At 54.9% G+C, this 21,060-nt stretch overlaps 1 protein-coding gene across 2 annotated transcripts in view; it reads right to left on the bottom strand.

The window, feature by feature from the left end:
- Window positions 1–21,060, bottom strand: part of RAB11FIP4 (RAB11 family interacting protein 4) — a 117,685-nt gene that overhangs the window by 30,313 nt on the left and 66,312 nt on the right. The window contains exon 1 of one of the 2 annotated variants that reach the window (XM_047080768.1): window positions 2,224–2,464. The exons of the other annotated variant lie outside the window; for it this stretch is intronic. Coding sequence (XP_046936724.1) covers window positions 2,224–2,253 — 30 coding nt within the window. The 5' untranslated portion in view covers window positions 2,254–2,464. Of the gene's footprint in view, window positions 1–2,223; window positions 2,465–21,060 lie in introns of those variants that run through there. 2 annotated transcript variants of the gene reach the window in all.

Raw genomic sequence — 21,060 nt, 5'->3', positions numbered from 1 at the left:
GAGCGAGATCAGTTGTGAAACATCCGTTGGCATAACATGGCACCTCAGAAGAGGGACAGCCAGCCCTAGGAAAGGAAGTTTCTAGCCACCTAGAGGGAGAGGGGGAGAATGCAGGAAGGTGAAAGCCAGGAGGGCTTCAGGTGAACAGCTGAAGGGAAAGCCCAAGACATGGGGCAGCTAGTCCCACCAAGTAGGAAGGGGGCTAGTAGGCTATGTAGGCTATGAAGGGGCCAGTGTGTTTGGGGCGGGGAGGGGCACAGTGCTCTGAAGAGACGGAAGGATGGGGGAGCAGGGGGGCCAGTCGGCAAGACCTCAAGCTGCAGCCCAGGGCCTCCCCAAGGCAGGCTGCTCCAGGCCTCCTGATTTCTGGTCTTTTCTTCCCTTACTTGACTAAAAGTCCTTCTCAAGGACAGGCTCTAGGTAGCCTCTCCTGCTGGTCTTCCTTGGGGCAAAGGTCACACCTCCTGGCTTGTTCACCAGGCCTGGCTAGTCAGGTCCCTGCCCGAGGCAGCCTTATCTCTCTGCTGGCCTTAGTCAACCACCCCTCCCCCTCCACTAAAGCCCAGGGTCCCCCAAACAACAAAGCTGGTCCCCAGAAGGCATTCTCCGAACTGTGATATCTACCCACGAGTGCCAAGTCCTTCCTGGGCCTTCCCCCATTCCTCCAGGCCACACACCCCTCCCAGTGAAGTCACAGGAACCTCAGAGACAACCCAGATCAATGTGCCTGAGGGCTCAGGGGAGTTGGGCAGGTAACAATTCCACCCAGGTTTTCAGTCTCCTAGAGCCTGCAAACACCTTAGGGACAGGGAAGTGTCCCTGTGTAACAGCCCCTGGGCACATAAGCAGCATTTCATGAATGCCAGCTCAGCAGGGTTAAGGTTTGGGCCAGTCTATCTGGGTAAGCTGGTGCCTGGCTTATGGCAAGACCCCAGTCGATGGCAATGACCCAAGGACTCCACCAAGGCTGAGCTGGATAGTTACAGAGACTCTTACAGCAAAGGTCTGATATACACATAATTGGTAACCTCCTCCTCTTTGAGACTCCCTTCTCCCTAACCTGGCAGCTACGTTTCATCAGGGGAAGGACCTGGAGATGCCCCAGGGGATGTGCCCACACCACCCCTTTCCCTGGAACCCAAACAATTAGCACCTGCCACCACCAAGGGAGGAGAGGTGAACCATCAGAAACCATCCCAGGGGTTTGTCAAAACAAGAAGTGAGGGCGGAGTGCAGGAATCCAGCCCCCTAACAATTCTTTGAGGAGGAGGCCTATAAATAAGTCAGACAAGGAACACTGACTGGCATATCTGTCAGGGTGAGTGATGTGTCACCTACAGCCATCTGTGGGAGAATGGGGCTGGGGAGAGGGACAAATGGTGGAAGAGGTACGCTGGAGGCTGTGCAAGGATGAGAAGGAATAAAGTCCAGGGCTGAATAGGGACCAGGTTCCTATAGCACAGACATGGTTCTCCAGAGGCTGCTCGCCAAGGCCTCAGAGCCGCCTGTGGCCCGCAGAGAAGCGGCTGTGACAACAGCCAACTACTACCTGGGCCGACCGCAGGCTTTGGGGGCCGGAGGGCAAAGAGCTGGGAGTCCGCAAATACCTCCGGCCTGGGCGACGTCACGGCTGCGAAGGGGCAGGGCCCTGGTCCCAAACCCCCGAACGAGGCTGGCTCTCCCTCTTGCCGGGCCGAGCCCCTCGGAGAGGCCAGGGAACCCGGGCACAGGCGCGGTGCAGCCGCCGAAGAGCTATGGAAAAACTTCGCCGGCGCACAGCCCCCTGCGGGACTCGGCGGAGCCAAGGGCAGAGAGCTGGAACAACACCGGTCCCGAAGGAGCAGGCGCGCTGGGAGCGGAGGTGGGACGCGGAGGCGCCTGGCTCACTAGATCCCCCTAAAAACACTTTTGGAAACTGCGCCGAAGAAGCGGCCCCTTCTCCCCGGGCCCGGGGGCTAGCCCTGCCCACCCCCGCACCTGGGAGCCCGCAGAGGACCCGGAGGGGACAGCGGCTTCTCTTCCGTGGCCCAGCGAGCGAGGACGCAGGTAACCCGACCTCCCCGGCCAGGGCCGAGAGGGCGGATACTCCCGGGGCGGGAGCGGGCGCCTGGGCTGCGGGCGAAGTTCCGCGCTCTGGCAACTTCCCTGGCCCCGGGACGGCGGGCCGGGCCAGGTGCGCGTCGCCGGAGCCCCGCGAGCCCGAGCCCCTCGGCCGCCGCTTACCTGGCCCCCGGAGGCGGGCGGGGTGCGCATCCCCCGTCCGGCGGCGAGTCGGTGCGCTGCGGAGGGGCAAGGAGCGGGCGGGCGCTGGTCGGCGGGGCGGGCGAGAACGCGGCGGGCAGCGCGAGGAGCGCAGGGACGATCCCCGCCGCTCCGTGGCCGCTCGCTCGCTTTCGGCTCCAGTTGAAGGCGGCGGCCCCGCCCCCACCCGCGCCCGTTGCCGGGAGACCCGCGTGGGCCGAAGGGCTCTTTGTATCAAAACTGCCGTGACATCACGAGGCGCCCGGGCCCGGGGATCGTAGGGGCGGGGCCTCGCGCCGGGGGCGGGGCCGGAGGAGGAAGCCGGGTCTGGGAACCCGAGCCGCGGGGGGCGGGGCCCAGGTAACCCCGCCCCCTAAGGTAGGGGCAGGTGGCAGCCGCGGCGCGGACCAATGGCCGCGCGGGCTCGGGCGGGCCCAAGCTCCCCACCCGGGAGGGCGCCTGTGGAGGTGGGGCTCGCCCGGGCCCGCCCGAGCCCGCGTCGCAAGGTTACTGCCGCTCAGGTTTGCGCGGCCCGGACCCTGGGATTCCAGGACACCGATTCTGTAAGTTCACACGCCTGCCTGGCGGGCGCCGTCGCTGCCGCTGCCCTGCCCAGGCCACTCTCACTGTTTGCGGTCACCGTCCTGTGAGATTCCCGGCTAGCGCTTCCGCGCTCACATTTGCGGACCCGAAGGAAGCCCTGCCAAACGCCCAGCCCCCTCGCGCACTACCACCACCATCAGCCCGCGACCGGTGACTCCCAAATTGATTCTCATCCCGAATCGCACTCACAACTTTCCGGATCTTCGTTGTAAAGTCAAAAGTTGTCTTTATAACCAGCCCAGGAATAAAGAACCAAACGGCAACACGGACTAAGAACAAAAAAGGAAGTATCCCCATATTAAATCCTAGTAAATACAATTTAAGTAAAAAATGTGCCCCCCTCATAACTCCTCACTATGCTGTGGATTAAAGAAAGCAAAAATGTAAAGCGGCAAATATTGCAAAAGTTTCTCTTCAATTCGAATGTTACTTGTGTAACTGGGGGTAGGGAGTGGGGGATTTATCTTCCTAATTGTCCCAGGCTAACATGAAGGCCCTTTTGCCTTCCCTGAGTCCTCACTGACCAACACGGTGGCACTGTCGGCAGCTGGGTGCTTTGGTCCAGCTCCAGCACCAACACACACACACACACACACACACACACACACACACACACACACACAGAGCTTTTCAGCTTTCCTGCCCCCTTCTCTCTGGCTTTTTGCTCTCAACTTCCTTCTCGCCAATATCTCTCCTACAAATAAATTGCCAGCTGCCTCTCTGTCTACCAGGGGCCTGTCTCTGAGGCAAAGCACCCCACCGAGGCTCCCCAGACCTACAAGGGACTCTCCAAAAGGGACAGCATTAGCTAGAGGAGTGCCTCCTGGCAAGGGCTTTGTGTGAGGGGAGGCTGGAGCAGTGGGGGTGAGGTGGAAACTCGACCACCGCTGGCCCTCTCCTCCTCGCTTATGCCTGGCAGTTCAGAGATCTCTGTGCGGGAGCTCCAGACTGTTTCTCACCCTTGTTTGTATCCACCCTGACAGTCCCTAACACGCAGAAGGACCGCGGTGTATCATAAAGAACCCTGGCTTTGGAATCACACAGACCTGGGTTTGAATCCTGTTTGCCAGCTGTGAGTCCTAGGACCAGTTATGCAATCTTTCTGAGACTCAGTGTCCTCATTTATAAAATGGGAGTGGTACAATCTGCCTCATGAGTTGTTGGGCACCCTGGCGGAGGGTCCACTTAATTTTAGGCGCTCATCAAAGGTGTGGTGCATGGAGAAGCCCATGCACCCTAAGCTTTTCTGGGTCCTAGCTCTCATCCAGCAAAGGTCAGTGAAGAAAAGCAGACCTTGTCAAGTACCCCGCCCCCGCCCTCCTTAGGGGTAGCCTGATTGACATTTCCAAGAGCTCTGTGGAGGGAGCAGTGCTAGTGGTCCCTCTTGATTTTTTCCCCAAAGGCGATGGGGTAGGGAGAGCATCTCCAAGTATCTGTCCGGAAAAGCAGTGTGACAGAGAGGAGGGTCACCAGATGCTGGCATTGAGCGCTTGGGAGTCTGAAGCCTGCCTGGGTCTACACCTTACCACGGGGCAGTCATTTAATGTTTCTGAGCCCCAGTTGCCACCACTGTAGAATGGAAACACAACCTCTCCTCTTTCAGTTGTGAGGTTTGAATGAAGTGAGAAAATAATAGTTCGATGCCTCCCGTGCTGCAGGCATTCAACAAATGGTGGCTTCTAGTTATTCCCAGCAGCACGAATAAGCCCCAGTCTGACTCAATGATTCGGCACATGAGCTCCAGAGCCAGAACCAAGGGTCCCATCTTGGCTTTCCCACCTTATACAGGGACAGCAGGAAGAGCCTAAGCAAGCTTAATTCCCAGTGTCTCAGTTTCCTCGCCTGCAAATTGGAGATAATAGCAGCATGTATTTCAGGATTATTGTGAGGATTGAAATAATCAGGACCCACATAATACTCAGAACAGGCCTGGCGCATAACAGGTGCTCCATAAACAGCAGATATTTTCAATTACCATATGACTGGAGACCGGGAAAAGGTGAGGTGAGGCTTAGAAGCTGAAGCAGCTTGAGGGATGATTTAGAACCCTGACTTTTGGGAGAGGCCCTGACAACTTCCACAGGGTTCGGGGAAGCAGTGATGATTTGGGGGTTGGGGAGGAAGGCTGGCTGTCTTCTGAAATGGGATGTGGAAACTGCGGGCTCCAGCCCAGGCTAGGGCTCCCAGAGGACTCAGTGTTCTCCGTTCAAATGGGGGCTGGGAGAGAATTATTAGGGAAATATAGTCCTCCCCCCCACCCTGAGCACAGCCCCACCTCTGGGGCTGGGGGCAAAGAGGGTCTTGAGTTAGCTACCCTGGTTCCTTAGCATAGCTGTATTGAAGATGTTATAGAGTCAAAGCACTTTAAGCTAGGAAGGCTCTCGGGATAAATATCTAACATACTCTTCTCCCACTTTATGGATGGGAAGGTGGAGGCTCAGAGAAGGATGGGAATTTGTCCAAAGCCACACAATGAGGTATCAGATCAGCAGGGACTAAAACTTCCCATGCAGAGCCCTCACTTCCTGCTCCTGATCTGGCTGGGATGCTTTACTGAGATGGTATGGCCAGCAGGGGTTGGGGAGTGATGGAGAGTGATGGCGAGTGATGGAGAGTGATGGCAAGTGATGGGCAGTTAACTCCTACACAGAGCTCACCAGGCACTGTGAGTCTCCTAAGTGGTCTGACTTGCTATTTCAGAAGAACAATCTCATTAAAAACAGAAACCCTCTCCCAGGGAATGTATCCGACAATGATTTGCAGAGGGCAGGTCACTCTGATTAATTCTTTTTATGTCGTGGCACTGCTTCTGCCATTGTTGATATGACACGACTCGCATGAGGTTGAATGCCAACGCCAGAGAGAAGCGGACAGAATGTTGACAAGCAGGAGTTACTGGCCTCCAGAAACTGATGGGGGTGGAAAACACATGTTCACTTGGGTGGGCCAGGTGAAGGGAGAGAATACACTAAGTCCTGTCTGTACCACAGCTATCGGCCTACCTTTGTCTACTTCTGCTGTCACCAGGCAGGAGTTAGCTCATCATCAGATGGTGTAGAGAGGCAACGTTTTGTACATGTTTGGGGCCATATGGAGGGACCGGCTGAATATATATGGCATAATTATAACAAGAAAAGAGCTCTCTGAACATTACCCAGTGTTGGCATTAGCCAAGCAAATGATGCCAACCAACATCAGCCAAAGGAACAAACAAGGAAACAGCTACGCAAATAATACCAGAACTGAAAAAAGCATTAGAGCACCGGGTCCAGTGGTTCTCAAGCTTGGTTCCTTGGAACCTGTGGGTTTTTCTGGAGATTCTGCCAAGGGGCTGGGGGGGGGAGGGGCTCCAGGTGAGCAACAAGAATAGCTCCACGTCCATCTGCTCTACGAATAGACTTCCACGTGAGATTTCATGTGAACAAAGAGTTCCGTGGTTTTACATTTGTTTCAAATCACTAGTCTGATATAACCGTTCATTTCCCGAACAGGGGAACAAGCCTCAGAGGCAGAAGATAGCTTCTCTCCTCACCATTTCAGTCATTAGCAGAGCCAGGATTAGAGCTGGATCTCATGACTCTCTGTGTAGTGCTAAGACGGACATCTGTCACCAACCACAACTGTCAACATCGGTCAAACCTGGTCATACATGCTGGACATTACTTCTGCCCAAACAGCTCCACCAGCTACTTGGTGTGGAAAAGCCCTCTGGGTAGCCAGCTCAGATTCCACCACAAACACCTGTCTTCTCTCCCCTCCTCTTTATTTTTTTAATGTTTATTTCTTATTTATTTTTGAGAGACAGAGTCCAGCGGGGGAGGGGCAGAGGGAGGGAGACACAGAATCGGAAGCAGGCTCCAGGCTCTGCGCTGTCAGCACAGAGCCCGACGTGGGGCTCGAACCCATGACCCATGAGGTCATGACCTGAGCTGAAGTCGGACACTTAACCAACCAACTGAGCCACCCAGGGGCACCATTCCTCTCCTCTTTAGACGGCCCTTGAAATGGTCAGAAGGCATCAGCCCCAACCGGTAAGTCTCAGCTCGTCATTCCAGAGGACAAATTCAACCTTTTGATGACGTAAGCAGTGGCTTTGGAAAGAGAAGCAGGCAGAACCCTGGGATTGCACAAGTCTCGTAACCCCAAAGGAAAGTTGTTCCCCATCTCCCATTTAGAAACAACAGGAGGGACCCATGACTCTGAGAGCCCTTTCACTCTGGTAGGGGTTTGGCCAGGGGGCCTGCACTGCATCCGGGAAGTGGAGGACATCTGGGACCACTCCTTCCTCTGGAAAGATACGGTTTGGACGGCACGTTGCTAAGGTCCCTTCCCATTCTACGACCCTGGGCTAGCCCGGGAGCAGATCTTGGACCCAGGCTTACGCCTTGGATACGGGAGTCCCTTTCCACTGGAAAACAGCTCAGTGCTGGTGACTGTCCAGGATTCCCGCAGTGCTCTGCCCCAGGCCTGTTTTTCCTCACAATGTCCTGTTGGACGCTATGCGAACCGGGCGGGACGGGGTCTTACCGACTCGCCCCAGCTCAGTGTTCAGAGAGGCCAAGCTCTATTTTTGTCAACCTGGGCACTTGTGAACAATGGGTTTTCTTACTCATGCAAACCCTATAGGAGGGGCAGATGGTGAGAAAACCCGGGTTTCCTCTGACTCATTTGACCATCGAAGAGGAGGAGATGGCAGGGGAGGAGGAAGTCAGACAAGGTCTTCTTTGACTTGGATTGGGTGAGCGCAAGGGGTAGAAACGTCTCCTTCCTTCACTCTTGGTAACAGTCAGGTGGTTGCAAACCCATCAGAGCACAAACAGCTCTCCCTTCCTACAAATGCCTTCCCCGCCGTCCCCACCTCCTCCCAGCCCAGGCAGCAGTGTCTCTGACTGCTAGAAGTCGGTAGTAAGGCAGTAGTTCCCAAACGGCACGCTAGACTCACTTGGGGAACTTAAACGTCAAATGCCCGGGTCACAACTGCATCCAAATGTTTAGGGTAGGAGCCAGGTGTTAGCAGTTTTTAAAGATCCCAGGTGTTTCCAATGCAAGAAAGTTCAGGAACGACTTTGCTAAAGGCCTGTGGACTACAGTGGGGGCCAGGGCTGTCATAGGTGAAGGCATCATCTGTTCATTCATTCATTCATTCATTCATAAATATTCATTGAAGATCTCCTCTGGGCCAGACCCTGTTCCGGGTATTGGATCACTAAAGTCTCTTCTGGTGGAGCTCCCATTCCACTGGGGAAGTCAGACAGTGAACAAATAAATGAATAAATGATATACTGACACATGCTATGAAGAAAACCAAAGCAGGGTAAGAGATCAGACACCTTGGGGATAGGGGTTCAATTTCATCCTGGACTTAGGCATCAGATTTTCTTTCAGGAAAGGGTAGCTGCACCCCTGCTCAGTGTCCCGGACTTCCTCCTGCTCTCCGGCTAAAAGAGCTTTCACTTGACAGTCCCTGAGGTCCCGCCTCCTGCCTCTCCCAGGGCCTCCTGCCTGGCTCTTCCCCTTAAGCAATTTCTTCAGGGCAGGGCCCGGCATCCTCTGTACCAGTGCCCCTGACTCCTCCAACTCCGTGCCAGCAACAACGCCGGACACAGGGTCTGTGCAAGGCAAGGGGTCCATCAGGCATCATTTATGAGCAATCCGCAGAGGGATTTTAGGCTTATGGGGTGTGTGAGAGCTCCTGTGAACACTGAAGAGAACCCTAAACTCAGGGTCAGAAGACCTGGCTTTGAGACCTGGCTCTGCCCCTTCCTGGCAAAGAGCAAATCATTTCACTTGTCAGGCCTCAGTTTCCTCTTCAGTCAAATGGGAAGAGTATGACCGATTTGGTAAGACTGGGATCTGCATTAAAAAAGAAAATGTCAGATAACAACAACCAACCAAGCAAAGAAGTACCACAACATAAAAACTGCTCATATAAATGTTTGAGAAATTAAGGTGTGATCATGGCTTCTCTAATATATAAATTTCATTAAAAATGAATGTAGGGGTGCCTGGGTAAGCTCAGTTGGTGAAGCGTCCAACTCTTGATTTTGGCTCAGGTCATGATCTCACGGTTCGTGAGTTCGAGCCCTGTATCAGGCTCCGTGCTGACAGCATGGAGTCTGCTTGGGATTCTCTCTCTCCCTCTCTATCTGCTCCTCCCCTGCTAATGCTTTCTCTCTCTCTCTCTCTCTCTCTCTCTCTCTCAAAATAACTAAATAAAACTTAATTTATTTTTTTTAAACTGATGCAAAAACTTGGGGATAAAAAGAAAATGTCAAAGACTTTCGGAAAGTGCTTTGCAAATCTGAGGACTTTTTAGAAATTCTCATCATCTAGGCCTGTATAGACATGAAATCACAGTGTAAGATGAGATCCAGGAAACAGGCCTAGAGAGAAGAAAGGACTTACCTACGATCACAAAGCTTGTTAATGGCAGAGGATCCACACTGGCCCCAGAAGGAGGAGGTCATTGGGAGGAGACTGGGGATGATAGTTCAGTATCTTGCTTTCTGTGTCTACTTGGCAAACTCCTATTCATCCTTCAAAACCCCACTCAGGTGTGACCTGCCAAGTGAAGCCTTCTGTCTCCTCCAGTGAGAATAAATTAGTCCTTGGCTTCGTGATCTCCGTGCCTTGAACGCAAGCTCCACTACTGTGAGGAACACACTGTGTTGTAAGACTGGCCTCCTATCAGACTCCCTGCCACACTGTAATTCCTGAGAACAGGGCCCATGTCCCTAGTGTCTTTGGACTCCAGCTGCTAACAAGTCTGGCACACAGGAGACACTTGAGGAGTATCTGAGGCCCTGAAGGGGACTGAGGATCACTCACACATAAACAATGGACAGCTGAAGGCCCGATTAGTCGTGAATTAGCAGGAATATTCTCTGAAGTTCCTGAGATGGGCATTTAAAAGGAGAGAAACAAGGAAACAAGCAAGACCTTTATCAAAATCCAATTGTCCTCTTCCCAGAATGCATCAGATCCGGGCTCTGAAGAGACACCCCTCTGCCTAATGCAAGCCCTGAAAGCAAAGAGAGATTATTTCCCTGTAGCTGATTATTAGAACTGCTACCAATTATGGAAGGTCTACTATGGACCCGTCACTTCACTTCTTCTCATTTACTTTCACCCAACCACCCGTGGACAGATGTTACCGCACCCATGTTACAGATGAGGAAACCCGAGGCTCAGGAGGGTTAGACAGCACCAAGACGGCAGCGCTAAAATTTGCACTCAGATCTGCTGGCCCATGTCCAGGCCTTCCTGCTGCCTCTCTTATTGCATAACCAGCTTATTCACAGCAACTAGAATTGTCCAGAAAGAGGCAGACGCTAATTACTAGGGATGACAAAAGTCTGTGAGCAAGTAAGGGCCTCCCACGTCCCCTCCATCGTCCTTGGGGAGGTGTGCGTGTCCAGCTCGGAATGATTTTAATCGGTCACGCCAGGCCCCTGGACTGACCAACACGCACCCCTGCAATACCCCCTGGGGAGTGTCCTGCCCCTGAGGGTGAGCCGCAGCCACCTGCCCCGCTGACTGTATTAGGGTGCAGGGCCAGGCACCCCCCTGCTGTTGACTTGGCCACTGCTTCCTGCCCCAGTTCCAAACCCAGGGAGAGACGTCCTGACGTTTCCCTGGGTGCCACCAGATGACAGGAGCAGGATGGATGACACGGAGGGAAGAAGTACTTGTTGCTTCCAAAAATGTGTTCTGCGGCGCCCTCCTCCCACTCTGACAGCAAGAAAGGGCTCTGTGGTCACATCAGCCGGTGAAATTCCTCACCCCTCCTTGGAGATGTCACAGGGCATGTTGGCAGGAGAGAAACCCGTCTGGCTCTGTTGTAACTCAGGGTTTCCTAAGGCTCTCCAGCTTCGACCCTTGTCGTTTACTGTCTAACAACACAGGCACTCAGTATCGTAAGGAATACAATTGGGGAGACGACCTACCAGGCTCCCAGCGCACACACACGCTCAGGCAGGTGCATAAACGCACAATAACTACATGTTACTATCTTCATTTTATTAATAGCAAACGCCTACGCAGCACTTACTATGCACCAGGCTCTGTTCCGGTGCTTCACATGCTATTAAGTCCCTCGATCCTCACAACAAACCTAGGAGGTGAGCATTATCCCCATTTTACAGATGGGGAACCCGAGGCTCAACGAGATTACTCGGGGACATAAGGCTCGTAAGTGGAGAGCCAGAATTCAAACCCAGGCAGCCGGCTGGGTTGGCCCAACCATGACTCTAGGAAGAAAGGGAGGTTCAGGTCTGTAAAATAACTTCCCCAAAGCAACCACGGTGGAACCAAAGCCATCCACTCATTCACTAGTTTATTCATTTATTCCAACAACATTTGCTGAGCAGAAACTGCAGGCCAGGCACCGTGCCGACCCCCTGGGGATAGAAGAACGAGATGGAGAGAGCCGCCCGTACAGGCCCCTCTGACCGCAGAGAGCTGGGGTTCTCCACTGAGATGGACACCCAGGGCCGTGCGCTACTGTGGGTCCCTTCCGGTCATTACCACATGTGCACGCATGTGCGTGCTGGCGGGTGAGCTCACCAGAGGGGCCCTTCACTTGAGATGCTGGGATCCAGATGCCGCCTCGGCTGTCCCGACAGCCCATACACGGTGGGTCAGGGGGTGCACGGTCCCACACCCAGCTCTTCTCACTGCCAGCCCAGGCTCCTTCCTCGGCCCTTGGCTTGGCACTGGGACTGCGTTCCCTGCTGGGTCATCCCGCATGTCCTGATGGCAGCCTGCCCACCGTCTGCCCTCAGCTGCTGTCCAGCAGGGTGTGGCCCACGAGGCCCTCTGAGCCCCCTCGCCACGGTCACTGCCCCACCTCACACGCTCCCTGCTTCCCTGTTCCCAGCCTGTAATCAAGCCCGACACAAGGGACCCTTCGGGGCGCTGGTATTCACCTCAGGAATGTAGCCCGCTCCTGGGAGGAGAACTTTTAGACAAGGATGATAGTGGGGGAAGACAACTGTACATCTTTTTTCAGGTCGGGAAGACGTACACAGAAGGGCTTGTAATTCCACTCTGAAAGCAAACACAGTCCCCTCCAATCATCTCCTAAATTATCTTGGAATGAAAACCACCCAAAACCCACACAAAAAGCAAGCGGTCCCATAAATGACAGAAGCAGGGGCTGTGGGTTCCGCGCTATGAGAAGGCAGGGAGCCGGCAGCCCAGGCCTGGGGGTGGTTCCCGGAGGGCCCAAGGCCAAGGGCTCCCTTAGACCTGCCGAGGAGGGGCCAGACCGCCCCTGAATAAACAGGCCGCCAGCGCTCCTGGAGCTGGTCTCAGGCACGCATACCTCTGTGGCTCCCCTTTCAGGGCTGGGCTCGGCAGAGGGAAACCAAAGGCGCCTGGCCCCAGGACACTGAGCCAGTGTTCCTCCCACTTAGAGGAAAGCCGCACCCCTGCAAAGCTCTGTGGCCGCAGTCCGGGTAGGCTGAAGGAGCCGCCGTGTTCAGGTAGACACTGGAGAAGGCTGAGCCCGGAGGAGGCCAGCGGAGGGGAGGCAGGGGGCTACTCTCAGGGTGCCCTCAAAAAGAAACCTTTCTTCCAGGCTATCCGCACCCCCCCCCCCCGCTGCCCCCACTAGACCACAAGGCCACATTCATGGGAGCGAAGCGCTCTGGTGCCTGGCCAGCCAGGGTTCAAGCCCCAGCTCGGCTCCTTAGGCCCCTAGCTTGCCGACGGTGTTTGTCACTATTTTCAGGAGCCATGTGGACACTGATTCGGTGAACGCTGAACCATTGGTCCTTGGGGGTTAAGTTCCCGAAAGCCTCTTTAAAAAAAAATTTTTTTTTTTAGTGTTTATTTATTTTTTTTTTAATTTTTTTTTCAACGTTTATTTATTTTTTTTGGGACAGAGAGAGACAGAGCATGAACGGGGGAGGGGCAGAGAGAGAGGGAGACACAGAATCGGAAACAGGCTCCAGGCTCCGAGCCATCAGCCCAGAGCCCGACGCGGGGCTCGAACTCACAGACCGCGAGATCGTGACCTGGCTGAAGTCGGACGCTCAACCGACTGCGCCACCCAGGCGCCCCTAGTGTTTATTTATTTTTGACACAGAGTGACAGACAGAGCGCGAGCAGGGGAGGGGCAGAGAAAGGGAGGGAGACACAGATCAGAAGCAGGCTCCAGGCTCTGAGCTGTCAGCACAGAGCCTGATGCTGGGTTCTAACACACGAACCATGAGATCCGTGACCTGAGCCAAAGTCGGATGCTTAACCGACTGAGCCACCCAGGAGCTCCCTCCCTGCTGGGAGCCTCTGATTACAACACTTCTGTCAACCACTCGATACACCCGCTTGTTTGGTGCATGTTTATTTAAAGGCATATTAGTTAATATATGTTGTTGATTAATGAGCTCATGGAGGGCGGTAGAAAAAGGCACATTGCAGCTTTCTTGCCCTGAGGAACGATAGCCAGCATCTCACCACATTTGGGGGTCATTTTATTTATTTATTTTCATTTATTTATTTTTGAGACAGAGAGAGCATGAACGGGGGAGGGTCAGAGAGAGAGAGGGAGGCACAGAATCTGAAACAGGCTCCAGGCTCCGAGCTGTCAGCACAGAGCCCGACGCGGGGCTTGAACTCACAAACTGTGAGATCATGACCTGAGCCGAAGTCGGACGCTTAACCGACTGAGCCACCCAGGCGCCCCTGGGGGTCATTTTAAATGGCAAAATCACCAACAAAAAAATCCCCAAACACAAAACACAGCGCTAAAAAGACTGCCAACAGGAAGCTGGTTTACAGTCTGAGAAGGCCAAGTAATGTCCTCCTCGCCCTCAGCCGGGCTGACCCCAATTTTTATCACTCAGAGCACGTGTGCGAATGATCACGAAAACACCGCCATATTGAGTTGGGGATTACATACTTTAGCCAGTAGGCAACTTTGCAAATACAGAATGTGCGAACGATGAGGGTCAACTCTGTTCGCGCTCTAGGGTTACGGAGGGGGCGATAAATGAAATCCCGCATGAGGAACACTTAGCACAGCGATAGCTCAATACACACGTTTACTGTTACCACTTCTACGACAGGCGAAACATACCACGTCTCGACACCTTTGCTGTTTCCTCAGCCTGGACTGTCTTTCCTTGCACTTTTCCCATCTAGTGAAGCCCAGGGCCCAGGGGTTTCGAGTTCACCTCGGGGCTGGTTGAACCACACCCTTGCTGCGAGCTGGCTGGGGGCCCTCAGGCCAAGCTGGTTATCCTTTCTCCCCACCCCCCCCATCTCCAAGGCTCCCCCTGCTCACTCGCAGCTGATGACTGTACTTAATAGAAGCACCCAGAAGAGAGGGGCCTTCTGTCTCTTCCACCTGGTCTGCACACTCCATGTAGGTACCTCAGCGGCCTTCCTTCCGCCCTGATGCATGGCTCACAGATGGCTTCTACTCAGGCGGGGACCCTGCTCCTCACAGGGTCTTTGCTCCCGCCACTTTCTGCGTCATCAATGGCTCCTTCTCTACCAGTTCATCTCCTTTCCGGATGATGCCCTGGCCTTGAAAACCCCTCCCTAAACACCACAGGGTGGAAAGGAATATGCTAGAGCCACACGGATCTTCACCTTACCTGAACTCTCATGCAGCCCTGAGCCCAGCGGTCTCCCCTTGAAATAGTTTCCTAGCTCAGCTCCTAGGATGCCCACCCTCCTGGCTCCCTCAAGCTCCCTCCAAGCTCCCCAGTCGTGACTGTTTTTGTTGCTGGCACTGGCGTCCTTCCTCAGCCCTGAATGTTGCCCCCACTGTGCTTCAGCCCTCTCTCCTTCTTGTTGCCCCGAGGTGGGAAAGGGGTGGGAGATCTCATCTAACTTGTGGCTTTTTTTTAATTTTTTATTTATTTTTGAGACAGAGACAGAGCATGAACGGGGGGAGGGTCAGAGAGAGAGGGAGACACAGAATCTAAGCAGGCTCTAGGCTCCGAGCTGTCAGTGCAGAGCCCGACGCGGGGCTCGAACTCACAAACTGTGAGATCATGACCTGAGCCGAAGTCAGATGCTTAACCGACTGAGCCACCCAGGCGCCCCTAACTTGTGGCTTTAAATCCCATCAAATGCTGATGCCCCCCAAAAGTCCATGTCCAGCCTGCCTCTTCCCTGGCCTCCAAACCACTGTATCCAATTGCCTGTGGAGGAGGTTTGCTGGGAGTGTCTTAGGGACCAGGCCTGCAAGGGTGTGAGAGAAGCAGGAGGGGACAGAGGGAGAGAGGGACCGGGATGCCATGCGATGAGCCCTGAGTCAATCCCCCAGTTCGCTCTGAAGCCAGAATGGCCCTTGAAAGAGGCAAGATGGCAAAACCCTTGTGTCCCCACGTGGTCCGGTCATGGGATGGATGCGGGCTGCCTCCGGGAAAGGGGTGTAATCTTGGGCCAGGCAGCCCCTGTCCCCTGGGGCCGGGCAGCTGCAGCTGGCACCTGGGCAGAGGGGAGAATGAGGTCTGGACGCACCCCATGGTGTGTGCTCGTCTTCAGTGGAACCTCCCAGTAGCATCTCCAGTGACGTGTCCGCCATGGGACTGCTGAGTTTCCCTCCAGACCCGCTGCCTTCCTCAGTCGCCCTCCCCTAAACCCCTCCCCGCCCGGCTCAGCGAATGGCACCCACAGTCACCCAGGAGCTCCGGCGGGAACCTCAGGCTAGTCCTTGACGATTCTCTCCCCCCTCACCTCCCGCGAGCACCCCATCACTCTGCTTCCCTCTGCTTTGTTTTCTTCAGGGCACTTCCTAACGTTCTCCCCTTGGGACAGAAGTTCTTTAGGGGAGAGGACCTTGTCTTTCTGCCGGCAGCTGGAGCCCTGGCCCCCCACGCGTAACCGTGGAATGCGTGCGTGGCTGAGCCTCATCAGTAAACCGGGGTTCGTGCGGGGGGTGGGCCTGAGGCCTGGAGGTGGAGAGCGGCGGGCATGTTGGTGGTAATCACAGCTAGCAGTCCCGATGGCCAGCTTCCTGCCCTTACCTGACCCCCGCCCCCTCCCAGGACGCGATCAGCTGCTCGCTCACCAGGTTCCCAGGCGCCCGGTACACCTGGAACATTCCACACGTGGCACCGCACGGGGTCCTACGTGTATCTGCCTCCCCTGAGGGCTGAGCGCCTCCGGGACGGACCGCGTCATACCTCTGCTCCCCCTGTCCCCGGCCCAGCGTTGGGGGAGCCGAGGTCTGGGGAACTGACCTCAGGTAAACAAATTCTTTTCCATGACTTGACCTTTGAGGGCTTCCTGCAAGGCGCCTGCCTCCCCACCTGGCGGGGCTACTTCCTTTGGTCACAAGCCCCGGCCCAGCCTGCGGGGCCCGCCGCCAGCTTTGGCACTGGGTGAGGGGCGTGTCGGCTGGACAGCAACGGTGGTGACCTTTCATCATCACACCTGGCGCCGAGAGGCCAGCCAGCGGCCTCTGTCAACACCAGACTGTCGCCCAGCGTCTCCAGCCTGGCTCAGCAGCTCCTGTCACAGTGTGCTCGGGGCAGAGGGCATGGCCATCTCTCCCCTCTCTGACTTTGAGTCTGGGCTCCACTGCTCACCAGCTGGGGGGCCTGGGGCAGCCTGTTGACCGGCCAAGCCTCCGTCCCTTTAGCTGTAAAGTGGGGATAATAACAGTGTCTCTCTCACGAGAGGTTGTCTCGTTGGGGGGCTCGAACGCGGTAAGGTCTCTCATGTGCCTGGTTCCCGTGGCCTCCATACGTGTAAACTGTCGTTTTACTCCGGCAGAATATGACAACCCTGGACACTTTTTAAAAACTCCCATCTCCCACAGATATGCTTTCAACATATTTGTTTCCACTTTCAACAAGGGCTGAGAAACTTCTGTATTTAAAAACCATGAAATCGATTTAAAAAATAAAAACTTCCGTAGAAAACGCCATGTGGCCCACTGTCTCCTGTATAGCGATCTTCCCCACAAACTCCTGTCAGGGTCACGGATGAGTCCTCATTACTTCGCTTGCCTCTCTGAGCCTCAGTGTTCACATCTGTGAAATGGAGATACAAGTTGTCTACGCACAAGAGTGCTAGGAGGACCACTCAAGAACAGGGTCCCGGCACCTCGCAGTGACACATGGTAGGTGTGAGCCTATAGAAGTGTAAGCCCCCCTTCAACCCCACCCCCGTCCACCTGCCGTGTAATTGCTCCCCTCCGCTGGATTATAAGAGCTACGTATCACCCGTTCCCCCTTCTGCCAGTCCTGTCTGGAAGCACAAGGTTAAGTTTATACCCTCACTGTGGCATGCTGGGTCCCATACTTGGGTCCTCCTGCTTCTCTACTTGTCTTTTGAACTCTGACCTTTGTCTTTACGGTTTGAGTGCATCTTGTGCCTCTCACTGGGAGCTCCTGAAGGCCTCCAGGGTAGCAAGCAACAGAGCATTTTGCCCTTCCAGGAATAAGTGAGTCAAGTGGGTAGACCAGAGGGCCAGGCAAGAGCTGGTGTCCGTGGCCTTGAGGGCTGGGTCTGTGCAGTGGGAGTCAACCACGCAGGTGCATAAGGACATCAGGAAGGCTTTCCAAGTCCGGGAGGCTGACTGCTCTTGGACTCTGATGCCCCAGGGAGGTCATAGCCAGTTTGGTAGTAGTGGTAGTGTGACCTCTGAGAAGGTCAAGGTCACATGAGCCTGCAAGGGCATTTCTGCCTGTGTCAGCCACGTGGTATGGTTGAAAGAGCTTTAAGGCCATCGGATGAGGTTTGAATCCCAGCTCCGCCACTTACTACACACGTCAGCTCAGGTAAAACCACTTCCTGCCTGGTCTCCATTGTCTCCCCTCAGAGTTGTCCAGAGGCCCGAGAACGTATGGTTAGCTTTTCGTCGGACCTGCTGGTTGTCATTCATGTCACTATGCCCGACTGCTTCACAGACGGACATCCAGACATCAGAATAATGAGAATTCTTCTTGTTTTTTTTTTTGTTTGTTTGTTTTGTGTTTTAAATTTCTTTTTTAACGTTTATTTATGAGACAGAGAGAGACAGAGCATGAACGGGGGAGGGTCAGAGAGAGGGAGACACAGAATCCGAAACAGGCTCCAGGCTCCGAGCGGTCAGCACAGAGCCCGACGCGGGGCTCGAACACACGGACCGAGAGATCATGACCTGAGCTGAAGTCAGACGCTTAACTGACTGAGCCACCCAGGCACCCCTGTTTTTTTTTTTTTTTTAACACCTCAAGAGAGGTCTTTCCTTATATCCCAAGTCAACATCAGTCCCTCCTTTTTCTTTCCCCTAGATAGTGCCTAGCTCTTTCAGACCATCATTATTCCTTCAGAATTGCCAGTTTGTGGGATTACCTGATGGCCTGGTTACCCCTCCCAGACTGGGAGCTCTAGGAGGGACCATTTGACCCCAGACCTCAGCACAGCACCTGGCCCAATGTGAGCACCAGCTATTGAGTGAGCTAACAAACGAGGGTATCAGGTGCACAGGGTCTGCCGGCGCGGTGCTTGGGGCTACAAGCTTAACACCGCCTCCGTCTAACGCTCATGACGTCCCTGAGCGGTAATAATAAAAGCGAACACTTATGAGGGGCTTACTCTGTGCCAGGCACTGTTCTGGGAGCTTTACAAATATTAGCTTGTTTAATCCTTCACAGACCTATCAGGTAGCCAACCCATTTGGATTATCCGTGAGGCTAATGAAGCTTCAACTTACGTGCTTGAGGGGGGGCCCTGCCAGTGGGTTCACATGGCCGTTGTGTCTTGTGAAATTTGCCAAAATAAGGCACGTGGAGATCTTTGACCTTAAAGATGACTGCACCCGTTGTAAGAGCCTCAGGCCTCCGGGATCTCTATGCACGACTCTTCCCATTTCACAGATGAGAAGGTTGAGTCTCAAAAAGATGAACCGGCCCGAAGACATTCGGAGCCAGGATCTGGATGCAGGCTTGCATTCCAGCTCTGCCACAGGCCTCCCAAGACTGGGGAAAGGAGGCCTGGTCGGGGGAGACAGGTGTCTGCCCAAGGGCAGCTTTGCAGCTGTGGGTTTCTGGGCAGAGTGGGGAGGGAGGATGAGAGGAGGGAGAGAAGCTCTGATCTGAAGGGTCCCAAGTCCAGAGTCCGGAGCCCAGAGTCCTGAGCCCCGGCTGCTTGGCATCAGAATCCCAGTTAATCTGACCATCTCTTCTTCCACCCACCCCCTTGTGACCCAAATCTATCACTGTTTGTCTTTCCAACCGCTGAAAGCACCGAGCCAGCCCGGCTCACCCCAAATAAACCTACTCTCTGTCCCCTTCCCCTTCCTGGGCCCCTCCGTCCCTGGGGCTGCCAGGGTCCAGCCCGTCTTTAATACCAGGCTGGGGCAAACAATTGCTGCACGCTCTGCCCTCAAGGGCAGCCCTCCCCTTGCTGTTTTGCAAAGGGCCGGTTTCAGCTGCCTGGCATTCAGTTACCTTCATTAGAATGGGCCCCGAGAGCTGGCCAGGCTCTGACCGCTCAGGGCAGATTCTATCCCGGCAGGGATCAAAGAACAGAAAAGGCCGGTAATGCGGCCGCCTTTCCCCAGGCCACTGAGGGGGGCGGGGGGGTGGCAGCAGGAAGGGGGCGCCTGGTGCCTGCCAGGCCCTCCCTGGCTGGATGGCCTCTCTCCCTTCTTCAGTCCTCAGAGCCACGAGCAAAGAGAGGTAGAACAGAGCCCATTGTGAGGGTGCACGTCAGCCCAAGCTGGGAAAACCTTCCAATTCCATTACAGCCGCTCAAAGAACCTCCAGAAAGAGAAAGAGCTGGGGGGTGGGGTGGGGCGGGGAGTCCTGGGAGAAACACAGCTTCCGGACAGACAGCCGGGGCCAGCCGGTTGAAGGACACCTGGCCTTCACTCTCTGCCACAGACCAGGAAGTGACCTGCTTTAGCACCAGGACCCGGAGAGCTAATGTCCGACAACATTCTCTTAGACCAAACTGCAGAGATCTTAAGTGTAATTTCTTCCAGGAAATGAAAATAAGCTTTTTGTTTCCTTTTCATTCAAATAAAGGCACGCTGGCATGACAAAAATGGAGCTTTCTAGCTTGAGGGTGGCAGTGTCCCCAGCAGCTTTTGTCCCCTCTGAGGGACTTTCGGGGCAAAGGGAAGCTGGGCTGCTGTGGCCCTTCATGGCCATCTGGTTTCTTGCCCTCTTGGCTAATAGAAATGGGGATTTATCCTAACCCCAGAGTGCGTGAATGGCCCCATGAGTGACTGGGGGTGGGGGGGTGGGGAGGGTCTTTCCGGCCAATCCTCAGTCCACTGGCCAAGCTGCAGGTGGCTGGCCGCAGGCATGGGAAAGCTGTGGTCACCCAGGCAGGGACAGCGAGGGGCGAGGGTAACAAACCCCAACCAACCTTGCTACCTAGGGGCTGCGTGATCCGGGGAAAGCCTCTCGACCTCCCTAAACATAATTCTCTCAGCCTGTAAAATGCACATAATAATAGCAAACATTTGTACAGACCTTAGCGTGTGCTAGTTACTAACCCGAGTGCTTCACTAATCGTCGCAACACTCAGGGGGGAGACATCACCGTCCTCGTCCTTCAGGTGCAGCGATGGGCAGAGGGCACACAATTAGAAGTGGCAGAGGTGGGATTCCATCCCAGGCTGCCTGGGTCTGGGTGAGTGTACTTGTCCATGACAGGGCACCACCTTCGTCCCCTTCACTGGGGACCCACTGTGGTTTAACTACGCCAGACAAACAAGGCTTTTCCAGAAAGCAGATCTGTCAGGGGCCAGGATTACTCGAATGGCGAATTCGGACGCAGGAGAGGAGAGAAGCCCAGAGCACGGGTCTGGGGCTTTGGGACTCTGGGGACAGTCCACAGCTGTGATTCCAGAACCCTGATCAGGCGAGCTTGCCAAGGGTGCAGATCCCTGGGTCCACCCCAGCTGCAGAGTTGGTCAGCGGGGCCCGGGAATCTGCGTTTCCCAGAGAAACACTGGCTGAGCGTGAGGACTCTCAGCACCACCCTCACCGGTTCCTGGTTCCTGGCGACAGCAGTCCCAGCAGTACCCAGGAGCCGGGGGGGGGGGGGGGGGGAGCGGGGGACAGCCTGGTGCTGACTCACCCTTGGAAAAGCCCTCGACCCTGTGTGGCCTCAGTCTCCTGATCTATAAGACAGAAGTGTTGCACCAGTCTCCATGGGCTCTGCGCTCTGACACTGGAATTGTGAGCCTGGGTCAGTGGTGGGGGGGAGGCTGGGGGGCTGGCTGAGAAGATCCGCTCACCCACACACCCTGCTTCTC

The sequence above is a fragment of the Lynx rufus genome, unplaced genomic scaffold (assembly GCF_022079265.1).
Source record: "Lynx rufus isolate CCGP_SWC_20201006 ecotype Redwood Valley unplaced genomic scaffold, mLynRuf1.p SCAF_18, whole genome shotgun sequence".
NCBI classification, from domain to species: domain Eukaryota; kingdom Metazoa; phylum Chordata; class Mammalia; order Carnivora; family Felidae; genus Lynx; species Lynx rufus.
Note: the sequence above shows the minus strand (reverse complement) of the source record. Positions and strands in the feature narration are given on the sequence as shown.